This window comes from Cupressus sempervirens, chromosome 11 (assembly GCF_028749045.1).
Source record: "Cupressus sempervirens isolate cs-2001-9-10 chromosome 11, ASM2874904v1, whole genome shotgun sequence".
In the NCBI taxonomy this organism is placed as follows: domain Eukaryota; kingdom Viridiplantae; phylum Streptophyta; class Pinopsida; order Cupressales; family Cupressaceae; genus Cupressus; species Cupressus sempervirens.
In genome coordinates, this window is record NC_143128.1 from 756,554,954 (window position 1) to 756,577,744 (window position 22,791).

General features: G+C 35.2%; 1 protein-coding gene and 1 pseudogene across 1 annotated transcript; one reads left to right on the plus strand and one right to left on the minus strand.

The window, feature by feature from the left end:
* Positions 1 to 1,542: 1,542 nt before the first annotated feature.
* Positions 1,543 to 2,520, minus strand: LOC149531808 (uncharacterized). The gene has a single exon (XM_089808402.1). It carries the CDS (start codon positions 2,518 to 2,520, stop codon positions 1,543 to 1,545), a length of 978 nt encoding a protein of 325 aa, XP_089664528.1.
* A 10,373-nt stretch (positions 2,521 to 12,893) lies between these two features.
* Positions 12,894 to 15,714, plus strand: LOC149531809 (endochitinase-like; annotated as a pseudogene).
* Positions 15,715 to 22,791: the final 7,077 nt, after the last annotated feature.

Genomic DNA, 22,791 nt, shown 5'->3' on the forward strand with positions numbered 1-22,791 from the left:
AAAAATGGTGCTTATTTTATTTTATTTTTTTATATATTATTAGTAATTATTTTTTACATATTGATAATTTTATTTAGGAAAAGCATACCTATATTTTGAATTTTAAATAATAGACTATTGTTTCAAGAAATATGGAGTGGCAAATTTTTCTTTGTCTTATTTTTCAATTTGATATAAGATTGGTGGGACCAAGCCTATAACTTGACCACCAATTTTTTTTGTAAGGTTCTAGAATTCCATAGTTCAATCTTCCCATAATTTTATGAGGAAATCCTTGATCAATTTTTTTAATTAAATCAAAACTCATTAGAGATCTCACTATTCACATTTGAGAGATATACATTTCATATTGCATGGTTGTTTATAATATATTTACATTATTTATTAATTAAAAGTTGTATCTAAACATAAAATAGTGGTATTGGTGTCATTGGGGAAAGGAGTTTTAGTTGTTCTAGGTGGTCTTATCTCCCATGTGGCTTTTTGGTGGTAGGTTGTAACTAGATTGGGACATATAATATTTTTATATTTTCCTTTATAGTTTGTATTATGGTTCGATGCTCTTTCATTAAAGTGGAGAGTAATCTTCTTGGTGTTTTATAGACTACAGGGTTGGTTTTCCTTGCTTTGAACTTGAAATTAAGTAAGTTTTAATTTATTTGTTTGAGGTTGTTTGAAATGGTTTTGGGAGCCTACAAAAGTCCCCTTCCACAAAGTTTGGGGAGCCTTTCTAAACCTTATTATGATTTTAAGAGCCACGTTAAAGCCCAGTAGTTCTTCATCTATTTTTGTATTGTGTAATCTATTGAAGATGGTTGTCATGGTTATGAGGTCTTTTCAAAATCCCTTGTTGCATTTTTTTAGGTTCCTGGCAAAATCTAATGGTAGTTGTGGGATCTAGTCTAGAATGCACAAGGTTTTGTGGAGCTTTTGAAAACCCCATAGCCTCTAGCTAGTTATTTGATGATAATTACTTTGAGTCCATTTAGGATAGGTAAAGGGAACCTTGTTGAAAACCGTGTTGCCATATGATTTAAATATTTGTTTAAATACATATTTCCTCTTTCTTAAGGTATGGGGAGCCTTTTTAAATCTTAAGTTGGTTAGGTTTTTGGCCTACTATTATTGTAGCTTATGCTTTGTATTTTCTTTTAGACTACCAAATTTTCTCGAAAATTTATTTCTAAAGGATTTTTAGTCTCCTCAAAATCTAATTGCCTCTAAGAAAAAACTTAGTACATTATAACAAACAAATTAAATATATCATATTAATTTTATCACTTTGATAATAAATCAGTAAAAACAAGTGCAATTGCTGACTAAATACCAAGTAATTTATAATGTGAAAGCACAATTCTACAACGACTTCATATTTGATTTTATCCATAAGTTTATGATCGCTTGTATGTTAAATCAATAACAAAAATACAATTGTTCCGTACATATCAACCCAACAACTGATTTATAAAGTGAGAGCACAGTTTTATACCGAAGCCAAACCAATACATGTGATTGACTGGCATGATAAGTAAACAGGAATAGCTAACAAGTAAGCCAATTCTGCCGACCCATGTTACTCTTGTTTCCGTCAAGACTTAAATTTCGCCCTGCGCTTTCAACCGTTGGTCCTAGTGAGCAGCCCTCCAATGAACACCCTTCACCTACGTCGTCCCCATGGTGAGATTTACAGACAAAGTAGAGCACGCTCTGCGTTACCTCCCACATTAGAATAATGACAGACAATAACATCAAATAAGACGCTCCATAAAATATCCTGACCCACAACTCAACAAACTCAAAATTCCCCACAACAGCTCCATAATTAAAGAGAACAATAACCACCATGTAAGATATGATGATCGCCCAAGCTGTGCTTCGCTTCACATGAATCAGACTGCGGCTCTTCTTGATGCCCTCCCATCCATAACATCCCTCCTCCATAACACTCACAACAATCGCCACCTGCCATATCATTCTCACATACAAATACACGCCCACTAACAACAACCCAAAACATGGTACTAAAAAATATAAAGAAAACGGTATGATCAATGCTAAAAAGAGAAGAAAAGCACAAGCCACTATCATCAGGAAATTGCTGATAAAATACCAAAGTGAAGTTATCAACATGCATTTCCACACGGCAGGAACGGGCCTCATAACTGTTGTGGTAGGTTTTTCTCCTTCCCCCTTGTAAACTCCCGCTACGGTGTACACAACTGCTGCTATGGAGGGAATCAAGGCTGCATAAAAGAATATTGCCCATAGAAGCTCTACAACTGCAAACTCAGTAGATCTCAGGATGATCACACTCCACGGTTCATTAAACCGGTGTGGAAAAAACATATAGAAAGTATGTGTTGCAACCAAAATCTTTACCAGTGTTATGACAACACAAGGGAGAATTAGGGCAAGAGTTATGGTCCCTAACAGTTTGGTTTGAGAATGAATTATTTTGAAGGTTTCTCCTACAATTCCAAAGAATCCCAATAGCTTTAAGCTTCTCGCTTTCGTTTCCATGGCCGATTGCGAATCCTCCTATCCTCTTTTCCTTGTGTGAAATTTCTCAGTTGGCTCTTAATTCCCCTCTCTTTGGATTGCAGAGTTCATTGATAAATTGATTCATCATGAGCTAATAAACAAATATAACTTGAATGAAATGACAACGAGAAGGCGCGGAGGAAACCATGTAAATTCGTTAATTCATCGTCTAGGCCGGAGATTGCGAGGATTTGGCGACACTGCTCAATAGATATGAATGATTTAAAAACATTTAGCGAAGATATTTGGGGAAGGAACAATGAAAGAGAAGATAAAATTTACTACAATTCCGGAGAGACCATGCGGTGTCCTGAAAGTGATGGAGTATTGTTATAGTAATGGTCCCATTTAAGCCTATCATATAAGTTTATCGTCCGAGCGATTTTCAAGGGGTAGCAAGAGTTTGATAAGCATTAGGGGTAATATCGATAACGCGCTATTAATGGCGATGCAATAATGTAAGAACAAGAGAATAATGCAGAATTTAATATTTTGAAGAATTTATTTTACTTATAGTTTAGTAAATTTTTTACATCATAACATGATTTATTCAATATAAATAATTTGGCTCGGTCTTGTTTGATTAGTGAGAATTGCAGTAAACTATAAGGTCACAAGGATCAACCTCCATCCAAATCTATCTAGCTATTGTCACCATTTTGTGAACTTATGGATCTAGCGGGAGTGAGTTTGAATTTGAATGGTTCAAGTGGGAAGACTAGTGACGAGGTTTTGACAGAGTTGTAGAACAATGAACCAGCTAGTATCAAGGGATTTGGACATGTTGGTCAAATCTTTGATAGTGTTCTTTTCCCTAAATCCTTGGGTGTTTCAATGGACAACTCTTGATGGTGGTTTCTTGGGTTCTTCTGATGGTAGTATTGGTTTTGTGGTCTCACTTTCTATTGATCATGTCAAGGATCCTTTGGTTGTGGGGTCAACATTGTCTGTTGGTCAGGAGGTCTGCCCAATTATTGAACCAAGGGTAAATGGGATTTTCATGATAACTTTTTTTGTGTTGGCTCATCCCTAGGAAAGTCTCCCAAGGATAGCCCTTGAATTTTGGAATGAGGAATTTTTTATGGGTTTGGCAACCTGCTTTGGCTAGTGGTTTTCAATAGATCCAAGCACAATGTCTAGATCCAAGTTAATCTTTGCTTCAATTTGTATTAATATTTGTAGATTTGAAAACCCACCCTCAAACATATTCATGAACTCAAAATAGGTTAAGGTGAAATAGGAGATAGAGTTTGAATCTCTTCCATTTTCTTGATTCATTTGTAATAGGATTGGCTACTAGACAAAAAAAAAATTTGAACAAGGTTAAGAAGATGGTGGAGAAGGCCCCCATTGCCTTGGTCTCTAGCACTTCAGTTTCATGTCCTCTCCAAAACCATGCTTGGATTCAAGAAAAGGGGAACCTCAAGTTGGTTAGTGGAAGCTAGTCAATTGCTAGATCTAATACATCCAATTAGGAAATGTAGTAGAATTATAAGAAATCTTGACATCCCCTCATCCTCGGTGGAGGGGTCTATAGGTTTGGTGGTAGGGGTGGCTCCCAAGGTTTTGGTTGGAGAACTCAAGACCCTTGTGTCCTGCTTTGACTTTTTGGAGATGGCTTTATTGGAGAAGATAAAGGAAGTGTCGAAGATGTCTTCATCTTTGGTGGTGGCTTACTCTAAAGATTCATTGTTGATCCCTCCCTTTCAAAAGAGTATAGTCTTAGGAGGAGCAATGACCCTACCTTCCTTGGGCTTAAAGGAAGGGGAGTTTGGAGTGGAGGAAATCCTTGATTATAAGGTTGTAGAACCTCTTTTGGGCTAAGGGAACAAGAAAGAGTCATTCAATTAGTCCTCCTTGGCCCTAAAGATAAAAGTCCAAACATAGTTGTTATGTTTCTTGATAAGAGGGGGTAGGCAATTGAATTCTTGGTTCCTTTGTCATTTAAAGAAGTGTCTTCCATCCTTGAAATTATTTTTTTACTGGGAAAAATGGAGAGTGATTGGGGGTTGTGGGGTAATGTTTTGTTGTTTGAGCCCAAAATAGAAGAAGCGAAGATAGCCTAAGCTTTCTTTTCTTAACAAGGTTACCGACAACATTCTAAAACCAAATTTTGGGTGTTAGAAGCATAGACTAGGTAAGAAATTGAAAAAGGAGTTTAGAGAGACAACTAGTAAATATGATATTGTAGGTAGTAAAGAAATTTCCATCTAAGAGATATGTTCACCAAGCTCCAACTGAAGATATTGTAATTGAATATTAAGGGACTGAATTCCCTTTGCAAATATAATGTGTTATAGAATGTGGTTCAAGATCATAGACTAGATACTTATTAATTCAATAAACTAATATCTAAAAAGAAAATATTGAAAGGCTCTCTTTGTTCAAATACTGAAAATTTGTTGGGTGCAATTCATATGGTGCTTTAGGAGGTGTTGTGGTGTTCTGAATTAATACTTGATTCAAGGTGAGGTGACTTACTCTAAAATTAATATAATCGACATAAAGATAACTCATCTTATAGATAATTTTTCTTCAAGAATAGTGAATATATATGCTCCCAACTCTAAACATGGAAGAGTGAGATTTTGTGAAAGGATAGATATTTGTAGGAAGTCCTTTTTACAAGAGTCTTGGCTTGTCATAGGTGACTTCAATTCCCCTATAAATGTTTGTGACAAGGCTAGTGGAATTGACTATCAAGCCTATTTGGATGGTAGAATGGATCTTATACATTTTATTAACCATCAATCATTTCTTGTTGTGGACCTTTAAGGTGGTTTCTTTACTTGGTCCACACATAGATTGGGTAATGACTTAATTCCGGTCATATTGGACATAACACTAGCTCTAAGTGATTGGATAAGTTAGTTCAATTATTCACTACTGACTATTACTAAGATTGTATCTAATCAGTTTGTAATTTTCCTTGTAGTCAAACCACTAATTGTGAAAATAAAACTCCCCTATATGAACTTGAAAGGATGTGGCTTGAACACCTACAATCTGAGAAAATAATCCAAGAATGGTGGAAGCTAAGGGTTGAGGGATCTACAATGTTTTAAATTATGAAGAAATGTTGGTTTACTAAGGAAATAGAAAATTTTTGGTATAAGGAGAATTTTGGTGGTATTTTAATTTAAAACAAGATTTTAAGGTAAGAATGTATGAAGCTTAACTACACATTTAAAAGGAAAGGGGATTCTTAGCAATTAAAAGACATGGATAAAACTTTTCTTATCAAATATCATGATCTTATTACCAAAGAGAAAGTTTATAGGAGATAGAGATCAAGAGCCATTAGCCTTAAGGAAAGATATCATAATTCTAGATTCTTCCATTTAATAGTTGCTAAAAATGGGGCAGCTAACAAAAATCTTAGACATATATTTAAGGAATAGATTGTTTAAGTTAGACAATGATATTTCTAATGCTTTTCTAGAGTTGTTCTCCTCATTATTGACCAAGGATAGGAACAAGTGCTCTTATGGTCGAGATATGCTTCTTAACTCTATTATATCTTTGTTGGATGATAATATTAATCAAATTTTGGTGGCCATTCACTCGAAAGGTAAAGCTTAAAAAGTGGTGTATTCATTTGAAGAGGAGAAATCACTTGGTCATGATGGTTCTTCTATGTCCTTCCAATATTTTTGGGTGTTGGTATAGGTTGAGTTCAATGATCTTGTAAATGAATTCTCTAATTTGAGGTAGTTATTTAAAGAGGTAAAACTAGCACTTATTGTCCATGTTCCTAAAATGGTGAGACCTACCACTATGAATTGTTTTAGGCCCATCATCTTGTCTAAATCCATCTATAAGGTGCTCTCAAAAGTTCTTACCTTGAGACTACATAATACTCTAGCAAGGATCATATCCCATAAAAAAAATGTATTTTTTGTAGTAGAAAAACCCTTGATTCAATTATCAAATTTCTTGCAATTATTCATTCTAATCTTAGCTCTAAGGTTCTTTCTATTAAAATTGGACCTTCTAAAGGCCTAATATAGAGTTGACTAGGACTTTTTTTCTAAATTTTTGACTAGTTTCAATTTTGTGTTAGATTGTGGTGACTGATCAGGAAAGTACTGTACATACTTCATAAATAGTGGGAAAAAATTTTTGGGCCGTGGCCGACATGGTAGCCGACATATTATGGCCGACATATGGCCAACATGTTATAACCCTAAAGTGGTTAAATACTTTTATAAAAGGGCTTAGGGTTGCATATTTTTCATTATGTTGTGATGTGAAATTGGTTCTTGCAGCGGTATTGAGCTGTAAGGGATTATGGATTGTAATCAAGTTGTAATCACTGGATTGTAATAAGATCAGACTTGTTGTTTGGTGGACGTAGCCCAGGGATTGGGTGAACCACGTTAAATCTTGGTGCTTTGTGTTCATTTCTGTGTGTTCTATTATTTTTGTTATTGGTTATATTTGCATGTAGTTTTTTATTTCTGTCTGTAGTTTATCCTAACATTTTGGAAACCATTTTATCCATCTAGTCAATTAATTGATTACAACTTCTTCAAAGGTCATTATGAATGGTTCATCCTCTAATTTTTTAAAGCAACTAGAGATTTGAGACAAGGAGACTCTATCCCCTATCTTGTTCCCTATTATGGGTAAGGCTCTTGGTAGGTGCATAAATGAGGGTGGTGAGAATTGTAAAATAGTGGGTCTTAAACCATCTTTGAATAATATTCTTCATTCAAATGAACAATTATGATACTGCAATGATGGGCAAGTCTTCTGTTATGAAAGCTAAGGCTTTGAATATTGAATGTATCTCTATACCAAGGCTTCTGGTTAGCTTATCAACTAAGAAAAAAGTTCTATTTTTCATCATCAACTCCTAGATCCATAGTCAACTAAAGATAGCCTGAGTTTTGGAGTCCAAAACTTGATGCAGGAGCATCCTAGGGTATTTGGCAATCTTGTATATTGTAGTGATTTTGACTTTGTAGCTGGAGAACATGGCTAAAGAAGAGGTTATGCTCGATCAATATTGGGGTGGTTCTTGGTTGTAGTTTTCCTAAGGGACTTGATGACTTTAGGAACTCAATGATGCTTTTGGTGCTTTTTTGATGATATGCTCGGTGATCATGTAGGAGCTCAGTGGATGTTCACACTAGGTGTGCTTAGTGTATACTTGGTTTTCTTGGAGGTTGCTATTGATGCTTAGTGGTTCAATTCACCAACTAGATATTCTTGGAGATTTGATCAATTAAGTCAGCATGTGATCATGACATGGATCTATTTTGGAATGTGTGAAGACCTATTTGGCATCATGGCTATTGTAATAATTTTCCTAAGGGAAAAATTCACCCAAGAACTAAGAACTCAAACACAAGCACAACTATAGACAAAAAATAGAGAGAGTATGATCAGAATAACAATATATTCAATAACTTGATACAAGAGTACACTAGGAGTGCCTGAATATAAAGGCCTCAAGAGAGCTTCTAGAATGCATAGAAGTTAGCACATGAAGTGTCATACAACCAACTACATGTCCACCAGATATGGATTATCCTCCATTAAGCACAGAAGTAAGTGCAGTGATGCGAAGATAAGTCTACAAGGGTGGGACACACAAAACAGTGTTGTAGACACCATGTGCTCAAATAGAGTTGCATACTCCTGTGTTGTCAACATGACAACTGACAAGGTGTGCAAACTCCTAAGTGTCTTACAAATAAAAATAATTAAATAATGCAAAATAATTAACTAATGCATAAACTTAAGTAAACTTAAGTAAGTGTAAATAGTAAAGTACGCATTTACACCAACACCCCCCCCTTAAGTGCAACTTAGGGGAATGCCCTTAAGCTTACGAACTAGAATGAAGATGCATAATGGGTCTCAACTACTAGGTCATGTTAGGTACCCAAGTACATAATGAAAATGCAATCTCCCATAAAGCGAAGAAAGAGGGAAAACGTCATGGGAAAAAACCTCCCCCAAAAAGAGAGATAGAGAAGGATGCATCGATGGATGGAGTAATCAAGACCCCCCCATGATTAAATAGATCTAATATATACATAAGAGAATAAGAGAAGGAAGAGAGACAGAATAGGCTCCCCCGCCAAAAGAAGAATGCCAACAAGTGAAAGTTGCTCCAATGAAGAAGCTGGTCCAAGAATGCAGAAAGGTGTTCCTCCCCTTAGGAAGAAACAAAGCCCAAGGTACACTCCTGAAGATGTGTGCTGGACCTGAAACCTACTCAAGTATCCATGTACTAATGCTGAAGTTCACCCCTTCCAACTGTGCTGAAAAGAATGAATGTAGATCTGGCAAGGATGTCTGCTAAACTTGTTCCACTAAACCATCTGTCTCCTCTACTGACAAAGAGACCTCCACTAATTGCTATTCATAAGGATCCACAATCATGCCAACCTATGTAGATTGATCATGTACAAAATGGACTTAAGGGTCAGAGTGAGCCCTCGCAACAACTATAGAAGAATCATCATCAATGAGAAGATGTAAGTCCTCAAGTCTATCTCCCAAGTCAACTAAAGCTGGAGCTGGAAGACTAGATGTACCATGCTGAGATGGACCTTTCACTATGGCAATGTAAGCATGTGGACTAGACTGATGTGACCTCTGACTACAACTGTTGATAGAACCCCACATATTTGAACCTGTTGAAGCACTATCGCTGGTGTCACTATCAGTTTCCACTATGTATGAAGTGCGGAGAGGAGTAGAGGACAAGCTGAGAGAACTTTCCTCAAAGTGAACATCCTTCTCCACAAAAATCTCATGAGTCTCTGGATCTAGAAGTCTATATGCCTTCATACCATCTTCATAACTAATGAAATTATAAGGCCAAGATGTCTGTGCCTTGTGACCCCTGGAAGATCTATTTGCCCATGCAGGACAACCGAAGACTTTGAAGTGTGTCACAATAGGTTTTCTGCCACACCATGCCTCAAAAGGGGTTTTGCCATCTAAGGCTAGATGAGGAGAATGATTAAGAATGTGAGTGGCACTTGAGATTGATTTGACTTCTAATGATGGATCTAGAGACTTGGCATGAATCATGCAACTTTCCATTGACTTTAGAGTTCTAATCCTCAATGCTGCAACATCTATCTTTTGTGGACTGAATGCTGAAGGAATCTGAAGATCAATGCCCGCATGTCTGCAAAAATCCTTAAGTCTTCTGTTCACATCCATGTTTCCATTGTCCATGCAAAGTACTTTGATGGCCTTTCTAGATTTTCGTTCTAAATGAGCCTTGAAGTTTAGAAATGCGTCCAACACTTCACCCTTACTATGCAGAAAGTAGACCCAAGTGAACCTTGAAAAGTCATCAACAAAGGTAAGTATGTAGCGACCTTGGCTGAATGCAAAAGGACCTGCTAATACCATGTGAACCATCTAAAGAACACTTGTTGCTCTAGAAGGCTTCCCTCTTTGTAACTTCCCCTCTGGATGCATATCCACTAAATTTGATGAACATTTACCCTTAGAAAATTTGATTTGAGGAAGACCTTTGACCATTTGGTATGTGCAAAGTTGCTAAAGATAGCGGTAGTCAAGGTGACCAAACCGCTCATGCCATAAGTTAATGTTTGAATTAGAGTGAGTTAACAAGGATTGAGAAGAACTCTTAGGCACAAAATGGGAGAAGGAATAAAGCCTCTTGTCATCATTGACTTTCTCAACTGCTACCAATGAATCATCTTTGAGACTTCGCACCATCACTAAATCGAGAAGGAACTCAACCTTATGACCATCTCCAAGGTGAGTGATTTGGTAAACTGATAGGAGATTAGAGCTTAGATTGGGAACATAGAGAACATCTTTGAATTCCCTATCTTCCATTTCTACATGTCTTTTCCCTTCAACTTCCATCTTGGCATCATCTCCCACGAAGATGTGTGGTACCTTTGACTGCTTCAATGAAGAAAAATCTTGCTTTGAAGAACCCATATGGTAAGAGGTACCTGAGTCAAGTATCCATTTTGAAGAAGAACTTGTGTTTTCCATAAGTGCTTGACCTTTACCCTTTGAAGAGGTAGGAGTAGAATCCTTGGAAGTACCTGGCGCTTGAATCTTGTTCTTCTTGAGTAGATTTTCTAACTCATCGATTCTTTTTGTTTTGCAATGATGCTCGTCATGATTTGGATTTTTGCAATATGCACAAAAGAGTTTGTCTTTCTTTTCATTACTTCCCTTCTTGTTTGAAGAAGAACTCCCATGTTGAGAGGAGTCATGTTGTGTCTCAGATTGTGTTTTCTGCTTCCACTGCTTCTTCTTCTTGTTTCTTTTTCCCCCTTGACTAGATTTCTGATCATCATGAGCTACTAAGGCTTTGGTCTTAGATAACTTGAGAAGTCCAAAATCCACCAAGTGAGATTGTTCAATAATCAACATGTCTGCAAATCCATCAAAGGAATGTTTCTGGTAAGAAGATCCCATGGTCAACTTGTGAGTATTAAAACTCGAAACAAAGTTAGTGTACTCAGAAGGTAGCTTCTTCAGGATGTGATTTATCAACCTATCATCCTTAATGGGATTTCCACAATCTTTAAAAAGTGCCCTATACTCATTGACTTTGATGATATAATCTTGAATTGTGTCACAATTTTTAGGATCTAAGAGAAGTAGATCATCCTCAATCTAAAATCCCTTTTCTTCATCCACTTTACCATACAACTGTTCAAGTTTGTCCCAAGCTTCCTTAGATTCTCAAAAAAATTTAATGTGAAAGAGAAGATCCCCATGTACACAACTCCTAATAATACCTAAAGCTTGTCGGTCTTGATTTATCCAATCAATGAGTTCTTTAGCATCAGTAGGTTTGGTAATTGTACCATCAACATATAAACTATATCCTTTTTCCATTAATCTACTCCATGCAATATCTTTCCATGTAGAATAGTTGCATGAAGTTAGAGGAGGACATTTAAAACCCATGATGTAGAAATGAAAGAGCACAAAATAGAGAGACACAAAAACACAATACACTCTGCCCCTTTTCACTCAATCAAAAGACCCCCCCAAAAGAGATGCTTTCACACTTTATAAGTAGTGCGTTTACAATGGGCCACTTGTCAAAATGAACAAAGTGGACTTTCTGATTTTGCTTTTACAACTACCTTATGAGGCTGAAATCTGTCACTTAAGCACTGTAGCTCATATTTACAACAATTCTGAAAAAGAATCAAAGCTTTACAATGCCAAAGAAGGCCAAATTTTGAAAGTGAGAATTTTGTCCACACAACCCTAGAATTTGACTTCAGATCTGGAAAGTAGATGAAAAAATACGCACTTTAAAAAAAATAGAACCTGAAAAAGTGAACAGATGTCCCCGTACAGAGCTATTGAAGTTGCAAAATGGAGGATTATGCAGGTACAGTCGCCAAAAAACACAAATTTTGCAAAATCTATGCACCAAAACTAGAAAACAACAGCACCACTAGAAAATTCCAAAATTTTTACCAAATTTTAAAAAAAATTGCACCTGAATCGAAGTCCGGATGTCCAAGTTACGAGCTCGCAAAGTCAGGCTGCCAAACTAAAAAGCAATCTGGAGAAGGGTTTGGAGGAGAAACTGCTAGTTTAAATTTGATAGTCAAATGGCTGTCAAATTAGTTCAAAAATGCTTGAGAATGATGTTTAGAAGGGCATCAAATTTAACCAGGCAAAAGATGACATCAGCAAAAAAGATAGCACTCTGGCTAATCTGGCAGACTGATGTGGCTGTCTGTACTGTACGGATAGATGACATGGAAAATTTTGTACGTCCATGTGGCAAGGTTGTAGTGTTGGTTTCCATGTGGCAACGCGGCACTACAAGAATGTGGTTGACGTGTCAAAATGATGACGTGGACTTCTGTGTGTAAGGTCTTGTCTCCAAAAATGGGCACGAGACATAAAAAAGCAGTGGTATGTAGATTTGAAAAAAAAATAGTGCCAGAAAGTGGAGAAAAGATGTTGTCGACTGTAACAATCACGCTGAAAACCTTGAACCTCTTTGCCGAGTTTTAAAGAGTCTGCGAGCGTTGCCAAAATCTTAACGCATGCCACAGTTGTTGCCAAAATTTGAGATGCGGGGGACGAAGAGCAGAACACTGTATGAAACGTCAGAGATGCTTGAATATGGCACCAAATTATGGCAGATCACGTCGAGAAATAGTTAACTGGAAACCTCTAACCTGGGGTAACCGAAAACAAAAAATAGCGTGCGAGATAGCGATGCCGAAAGGTGCAAGATCCGCAGGAACTTCAGAAACAATGCCGAAAAAACTATCTGCGACACCAGGGAAATCACAAATGTTGGATTTGAATGCGCAAGTAGGAGATTTATCACCTGCCATATCTGAGAAATGAAAATGCCGCTGGGGATTGGGTTGCACGACATCGAAGATCGAAGTCACTGTGAAAACCTCAAGGGGGCCAGAGTTTACTGTCGTTCCGCAGAATAATCCCACATGTGATGTGATATGGGTTTAAGCGTTGTTTAAAAATAAGCTTCTGCCCATAGCATAGCAAAGGTGTCGACGGTGTGTTTGTGTTTCGCCGATTTAATGTAGAAATGTATTCGTCAAAATGTGTGATGTACCCGCTGCGGATAAATGGTACAGTAGCTTCTAATAAAAATAGAATAACCCCTACGACACAATTAAATATTCGTTGTGTAGGTTGGGAGCTCACAGCCCAATTAAATATTCGTTGTGTAGGTTGGGAGCTCACAGCCCGGTACTGCACAAATAATTTTCCTCTGCTACTAGCCCGTAGGGCTAAAAAAATTGTAATACAGAGAAAAAAATGTAGATCCGAAAATAAATTCATAAATTTGTGAAAATGACCATACCCATACTGCAAATCAAGCTTCCAGGGTCCAATTTGCAAATTTTTTTTACCTCACTATCGACTTTGAGCCAAGGTAGGTGTGCTTATAGTCGATTTTCACCGATTCAGCATTTTGGATGCAATGGAGAGGTCAGATTTGGTGTTGGACACTCCCAATTTTTGCAGCACTCTAGATGTGGGCTGAGGTGATGAAGCAAGCAAGAGGTCTCGAACGACTATGTGACAAGAAAGTCTCCAAGATCTGATACCATGCAAGAATTTTCGTAAGGGAAAAATTCACCCAAGAACTAAGAACTCAAACACAAGCACAACTATAGACAAAAAATGGAGAGAGTATGATCAGAATAACAATGTATTCAATAACTTGATACAAGAGTACACTAGGAGTGCCTGAATATAAATGCCTCAAGAGAGCTTCTAGAATGCATAGAAGTTAGCACCATGAAGTGGCATACAACTAAGCACATGTCCACTAGATATGGATTATCCTCCATTAAGCACAGAAGTAAGTGCAGTGATGTGAGGATAAGTCTACAAGGGTGGGACATGCAAAATAGTGTTGTAGACACCATGTGCTCAAATAGAGTTGCGTACTCCTATGTTGTCAACATGACAATTGACAAGGTGTGCAAACTCCTAAGTGTCTTACAAATAAAAATAATAAAATAATGCAAAATAATTAAATAATGCATAAACCTAAGTAAATTTAAGTAAGTGTAAATAGTAAAGTACGTATTTACACCAACAATTATTTCTCCTATGTGCATTTAATGATTGTTGTAAGATGACTAAAGAGTATTACATTTAGTAGAGGTTCTAGATTATTCTATTTGCAATAGGAGGATTTGTGGCTACGTGAGTCTAAAATAGGGATTCAGATAGTGTTTTTGGTAGGGGTGTCAGTGCATAGAGAAGCATACATTCAAGTAGAATATATGGAGGTGATAATTTTGAGACAAGCTAGTACAGATGAGTATGGGCTTAGGAAACAAGAAGGTTTCTTGGTGTCTTGGGATCACAAGTATAAATCTCGATTGGGTTTTCTACCAAATTTTTGTGTTGTTATATATCTTGGCTAGCTAGGACTTTGTTGGATATTGTGAGATCTTGTAGAATTGTTAGTATAAATTCTTTTGTATTTTGTCATAACTAGGAAGGCCTTACAGCCTAGCACATTACATATAATTCATTATTTGATGAATAAAGAGAGGGTTCTCTATCAAACCTTGTATACTTTATTTTGTTTCTGTTGTGTGGTTGATTTTTAGAGGCTTTGTCTCCTCCATTGGATATTCACTCGACCTTGCACTATGTCAAGTGCTATCAAAGCCAGGTTTGATCTATTGAAGGTGTTGGAAATATAAATGAGAAAGTAAGTTTTGAGAGGGGGGCTGTGGGGGTGAATCAACATTTAAAACTTCTTTCTTAAAACATTTTATTGTTCACTCATCTTATAATTTAGCATATAAACTGAAATATGTAACATGCATCGCATCTATAGCATAATGTAAATCAACACATAACACAAAAGATTTTGGTTACCCACAAACCCTTCAAGAAGAAGGTAAAACTAGAGTAGGGATGACGCCCACAGATCTTCATTACTGAAAATGTATTCAATGAGATGCTTAAGGACAGAAACAATTCTGCTTGCCCCTGAAGGGGTTTCTACATTGCAGCTGGGAATGACTTCCCCGGCTTTGGCACCACCGGCAATCTGACCACTCGGAAAAGAGAGCTCGTCACTCTCTTAGCCCAAACATCGCACTAAACCACCCAAACTGACCAACTAGTGATTTTGCATTCCGAGCAGCTTGTGTAATCAATCTAATCAGTTCAGGTCGATGTAGTAATTGATATAACTTATAGAAAGTCATGTCATGCAATATCTGATGAACAGGTGGGTGGCCAACAGCGCAAGATGGTCCATACGCTTGTGGGTATAGCTTCATCGAAGAGATTAACAAGGGAGATTACTGCGACTCGCAGCAGGTTCCTTGCGCTGTCGGAAAGCTGAACTATGGCCGAGGGCCCATCCAGCTGTCATGGTAACTTATTTGATGATCGTATTGGCTATTTTTCCACTTCTGAACTGCATGTTGTGTGTATATGTACTCCGCAGGAACTACAGCTACGTGCCGGCTGGGATTGCCATCGGCTTCGACGGGCTGAACGACCCGGACATAGTCACTCGAGACCCCGTCATCTCCTTCGAGACGACGATCTGGTTCTGGATGACACCGCAGTCTCCCAAGCACGGGCGTGTGCGCGCCGTCCGAGAACGACGTTGCGGCGGGCAGGAGCGCGGGATACGGAATGACTACCAACATAATCAACTGAGTGATCGAGTGCCTCCCTAAAGCATCCCTAATTACTGCCTCCTTGTCTTTCTTGGGATTGCACACTCTAAATATCCTCCTACAATATGGTCATTGAGGATTCGAAGAAAATGTTGTACCGACATATTATTATCATTCTTACACCCTAGATACGGCTTGATTCCATCAAGTGATACTCATATGCTTCAGCGTTCATAGCTATCACCATAAAAAATCATGGAACTCTTCATCTCTCTTCTATCACTAGTGATATGATTACGATGAAGTTTAAATTCTTTTAATAAACAACTGCAGTGCGATATTTTAAATTTCAATGCTGTGCTTCTATTGCTCCATGTGTCATCAAGTGGAGGTAAAACCCCTAAAATTCTTAATCGCACACCTAGATTTTTTTTTTCTACCACATATATGTATAGAAAATAATTTGTCAAGATCAATGAGCCATGTCTCTATAGCTTTACCTTTACTTGATTTTATCAAATATAGGATGGCCAAATAAATTAGGTCTTGCATGAGATTGTAAATGAAGACATCATCATCTTATGTGGGGGCTTTCTTTCTAGGACTCTTAGATCTATCTTTCTTTCATCATGATGAGAGTGACAAAAGTTATTCAACTAGAATCTTTATTCTATTTTCTCTAGCTAGTTAAGAATTTTGTAAAGGAGATGATTTATTTAAGAACCTTAAAATTTATCCTACTAAATCCTTGTCTATTCTCATATTCCATCTTCCCTATGATTATCTAGTTGATGTTCCTCTTGCACACTCTCACAATGAAAATTTAAGGAGGAATTATGATTACTTCTTTCAATCTAACCATGACCTTGGCCATGACATCTACCATAACCTCTACTCTAATCCCTACATGAAAAAATATAACTCTAGAAGACATCTTATCTCACCAAGAAGAGAAAGACTTAAAAAATTAGTCATAAAAAATAAACAAAGAGAGCGCTTCACAAAAACACCTAATCGACACATCGTGTAGCCACTCTAGAAATTGTGATATGATCATTGTCCTATGGAAACATAAATATAATGTCTAATGGATTATTGAGAAGGACATAATGACATATATTATAGCACAATATGTAGTTTCATGTAGGTATCAACTATATATTTTAGGCAAGTTCATAACATAATCTTGTTGGACTTACATCTCTATGTGGATAATCTAGCTCGCAATCCATGTGAATGTAAATAATCATTGATATTATACAAGACATAATGGTGTGCATATAATTATTAACATTTTTATGTCATTTAACAAATTTGGTTCCTTGTAAATTAGTATATATCTACTATATAAATTACATCTAGATCAATAACATTAATTCATATTTACAAAATGATTTTTGTCAAACTATTATCCTCCAAAAATTTGGATATTTATGTTTATAAAATAGTACATGGTCTATTAAATATAAATAATTTTTAGTTTTTTATTATTGAAAGCTTCAAATTTACATTTAAATTTAGATTTACAAATAAGAAAGTTGAGGTGGCTTGCTACAACAATCTTCTCAAGTTTGTTTTTTCTTTGGTTAAGCAAAGCTTCTAAATTTGTGACTCAACAATCATTGATCAGTGATGATAATTTTTTTGACAATTGATTAAGTGTATGTCATGTAAATATTGTAGTGTGTTCTTTTACATATGCCTTCTTTCCTAAAATTTTATGTGCTCAACATCAGATTGCAAATGTCCAAGAATTAAGTTAGTGCATAGGTCTTAGTTCTAATGCTCAAACTATTAGAAGAGAATACAATAGAATGTGCTTCAATATAGAAGGTTCACATAGACTCTTAAGTCAAACCCATGCTTGAGGATGAATAAATTTTGCTCATAATGCTACATCTCATAGGGATTGTTCACAAGAGTATTAATGTTTAGAGAAAAATCTATGAGTCCTTAGACATTTTGTTTGATGTCATAAATTCAATAGTTAGATTAGATTTTCTAAATATAGGATAAAAAAATAATTATTAGATAAGATATTTAAACACTAACACTAGTAAATTTGGACCTATTTTTTGACACTTTCCAATCAAAATTGTAACTACAAAACATTGAAAACTACCATCATTAAATTGAAGTTGAAATTTTGACGGTCAAGTGTCAATATATAGACATCAAAAACCATTGAAAATTATTTCCATTATTCTCTCATGGTTGCACCAGACAACTAGTTTAGAAAGTCAAACTATTGACGCCTATGAGAGATGATTGGATGGGTAGTCCACATCATTGAGGGAATGAGGCATTGAGCTATTGATGAACTGGATATATGTTGTGATGAATTTATCATACTCTCAAAAATAGTATCCATTGAACTATCGACATCGTGTACATGTGTTTTGATAGGTTTCCTATACTGTCAATGGTAGTAAACGTCAGAATAGTGATAGTAGTCAAAGTTTCTTTAAAACAAACTAATCCAGTAGCAAGAAGAATTCTATAAAATAATTGATATTGAAATCATTTGTTGACTAATTGTTCTTCACACCAATTTTTTCATTAATTATTCTTTACAACAAGTTGTTCAATACATCAATGGAAGATTTGAGACTAAGGTTATAATTTTTTTTTCTACATTCTACTTTTCCTATGCAATGTGGTTGTAGACATGAGATGATTCTCTAATTCTAGCATGGTGATTAGTTGAGTAGATTTTGCAAATTGAGGAGCATTTGAGATCTATTAGAAAAATCCAAATCCAATATGTATATCGAGAAGGTTATAAAGTGATTGATAGACTGGAAAATCTAGGGATTAAAATCAAGGAGTTGAAAATGTTTGATTGTGTAGATCTCTTTCTGACGTCCTTGCATGAGATTATTCTAAAAGATATATAGGACTTGACAAGAAAGGGTATAGGTTATGTTGAAAGGAGTGTTTCTCATGATCTTAGTCCTTTTATAGTTTTGGTCCACTACTTTTCTTGAAGTTTTCAACATCTCAACAACAAGTTTGACTGAATACCTTGTTGAATCTCGGCTTAAGAGTTAGTGATAGACAGTTTGTTTTCCTTTTAAATAAATTGTGCTCTTTATTTTGCACTAATCTATTGGTGTTTTTAGGGATAAGGTGCAAATGTATGCAAGTTGTAAACTTGGGGAAGGCTCTAGAGGAGCAAATTGCAAGACTTTTTAAGTAGGCTAATGATAAAGAGAAGGTTACCAGTATTAATCTGTTGGGGGTGGATTAGTGGTTAGCTAGGAAAGTGCATGATGGGAAACTATTTTTTTTTCTCTTTCATTCTATTGTCCATTTGTTTGGTTACCTAGTCCTTGTTAATGGTATGATTCGTGAAATGTTGGTAGAAGATATTTATATGGAGGTATCTATTGCAATGGATCTGATTGATACAAAATTAGTGGGTGGATGGATTATGAGTTTATTTTGTATGGAAGAGGTAGGTTAGAAAAAGTTGATGAAAAAATCTTAGAAGGTGTTTCAAAAATGTGTGGTGGAGGAGTTCGACATGAGCAAGTTTGAGGATTTTTGTTCTTCAAATGTGAACCTGTTCCCATTAGAAGTATCATAAAGGCTTATCTCTATTGGCAATGGGATAGGTTATCTATTTTATTAAGGTAGTATGATGGCTTTTTTGGTTGAAGTGGTTCTATGTTGGAGAGTATGCTCCTTTTTATGTAATACTTTTCTCAATAATATAAAGGGTACAATATCTTGCGAGAGTAGCTCTATGTTTGCATATAACTTATAGAGAAAGAAACATGTTGTCTATTTCTACCATAGAAGCAATACATAAAGAATATATTATGGTCAAAAGAAAAGAAAACATTGAAATTGAATTAAGTTGCAAGCTTGACTTTTTGAAGTTTATTATGATTTAGATAATTCAATCGAATAATGAAAGTGTTGATTTCAAAGATCAATATTATGTTACAAATACAATATGTAAATTAAATTAAATTTTGAGATTTTTTCATTGTACACTTAAGACCAAAAGGAATATTTTCACTTGATATCAATTTTAAATATATATTAAATACTAAAAAGATAATGGAAATACAACTTCAAATCAAAAACCAAATTATCAATATAATAGTGTGGGCCAACATTTCTCTAAATGCACTAAACTAAATATATCTTAAATCAAAGAGAACTAGATCAGCATGAATTGTAAATTCATCAAAGATAGCATCCCTCTACTTAACACTAAGTCCTTTGATAAATATTAGACTAAAGAAAAGCAATATTATCTTTGTGATATGATTATATAGATCAATTGGATCTTAATATATTTCAAACATAATATGGATATATGGTATAGATAATTTTCTAGAATATGTCAATTGTCACAAGCCACAAAGGAAGCATTGCTATAGATTACTTTCCTACAATATGATTACTAATCACAACAATATCAAATTGAACTAGTTGTTGCACCAACTAGAAATGTTGGAAACTCTCTTGCTGCTCTTAATAGATGATGTGCATTGACATATGGAAAAAACAACCAAATATCAACTTTCATGTTGGAAATGCTCAAAAATCTAATATGATGCATTCATAATGGGCTGATCTAGTTGGAAAGATCCTACAACCTCAATCTTGGATAATATTATTAAGATCCACCTATGACATAATAATATCAAGTGTTACAAATGTAACATATTTGTTAAATGCCATATAGCAAACAAAATAGGCATCAAAACTTCATAAACATGTACTCCACATTAAGATACTAATCACCCAAGACCATACTAATGTTGATAACTTTAAGTTTGGCACATAAAACATATAAATATATTCAAGTATTATTAAAAACTCACCACTTGATATCTATGAAGTAAACATTATACATACAAGGCGTGACTAAATTTTCAATAATCTTAGAAGATTAATATACCTCAATATTGACAGTAAAATACTTTCTCCTCATTGGTGCACAAGTGTGATACATAATCTCTTGCAAGCATAGCTCCATGTCTACATACAACTTATAGAGAAAGAAACATGGTGTCCATTTTTACTAGAGAAGTAATTGGGGTAGTTAGAAATAAATCATAATCTGCATACAACATATAGAGAAAGTAGCATGTTGCAATTCATAGTACTTATGTTAAGTCTATTTGAAGGTGTTTACCTAGAACCTACTATGTTCACCCACTAAAAGCAAGTACCACATTGGAGACTTCAATGTTCGAGTATCCCCATGATCTACAATAATGACAATAATGCATGTGAGAGACAATAATGACATGATACAATAATAAGTTGTAACTCAAATGCTTTTAATGGGTTTAGTTTGGGCTTCAGTTGGTTTAGTTTGAGCTTCACTTGGTTTCAAGAATCCTTTCATATTCTCTACTTAACAAGGCCAACCACATTTAAAGATAGAATCTCATTTGGCCTCTTCCACCCCCTCTATAATCACTCTAAACTCCCCATTAAAAACTAAATAAATATATATTTCATTCATTCATTTTAGAAGTATGTCCATCGAATCATTATAATCACATAGCATACATTAACACGACATACGCTTAATTAATACATGTATAAACATTCATCAATAATTTGTGAATGCATTAATCATTATATTCACATAACATTCATTAACATGATATATAATTCGTTAATACCTATAAACATTCATCAATAATTCGTGGACACATCAATCATTATAATCACATAAAAATATTCAATAATGTGACATAAAATTCATTAGCATTCATAAAAATCCATCAATATTCATCATCAATAAGAAACATTCATCAACATAAAAATTCATTAATAAGCAACTTTCATCATCGTAAAAATCCATTAATAAGCAACATTCATATATATCCATCAACACATTCATCATCAAACGAGGTTTGCAACATTAATTTCATCTTTTATTTTTTCCTTTTTTGAAGATAAAGGCTTTTAGGCACATCCTAACTATCTTTGGCATCTTGTGGCTCTTGTGGTTCTAATATTACAATATGAGGCTTCCTCTTCTTTTGTCGAGGATAGGCTGATGCACCCCTGTAATAAGAAATAAATAGGTTTAATTCTAAACTTTTTTTTTATGTTATAAGTATTTCATTAATCTAAAGAATATAAAATGGATTTTTCTTTACCTGATATTGCTACATCATCTACTATCACATTTTTTTTAGCCCCAATCTCAACATGCTCAACACTAACATCACACTCTACATACTCAAATAATACCACATAAAGGTTAAATTTTATCAATAATTACATGATTAATTTGAAATAGAAATAGAATATTTACCTATGTCATTATGATGCACATTGAGGTCTTCATCATGTGTAGGATTTGTGCCTTCGTCATCATAAGTAAGATCTATGCTAGGAGTAGTAGGTTGTAGTGATATGCCATGCACACATTATTATCATTAATCAAAATGAACATCCAATAGATTATTTATCATGAACTTCTCAATTATTGTTATTATTCATTTGGCCTATTTATCTGTGTTTCAATCGTTGTCCTAAAATCTCCTACACTTGTTTGGCCACCAGAATCTGTGTAGTGGTAGGCATTCACTACTTTATAGCCTTGCTTGAAGGCTATTTGTTTATCCTCTTCTATGTCTTCTAGATTAAGTTCAAAGCCCTATATTTTTTGCATAATATCATCAATAGTCAATGTATTTCTTATTTTTAATTTTATATAAAAATAATTGATATGAAATTTCAATTGCTGCAACTTACAAGGCATGAATAAATTTTCATATATCAACTAGAGGTGTTGACCAACCTTCTCTTTTCTAGCTTGTGTCACCTTCAATGTCTCCTACAACCTATTTAGGTAAACTTTGAAAAATGTTAGATTATATAAATCCACAATCAACATGGATGATCTTCTCTATTAAACTATTTACCATGTTAACATTTGAAATAAAAGCACAAGGACTCATATGCCTTTTAATTACAAGTATATCAAAGTTCTCTTCATCATCATCATTAGATGCATGCCTATCATCATCTTCATTAGTTATGCTAGTAACATCTTGTTCAATCCTATTATTTGGCACATTATCAGCTACACCGATACCAACATCTTTAGTTCTGTTCTCTACCTCACGATCAT

Excerpts from the sequence above, each read along its gene's own strand:
- LOC149531808 (XM_089808402.1), bottom strand. The coding sequence starts at position 2,520 with ATGGAAACGAAAGCGAGAAGCTTAAAGCTATTGGGATTCTTTGGAATT.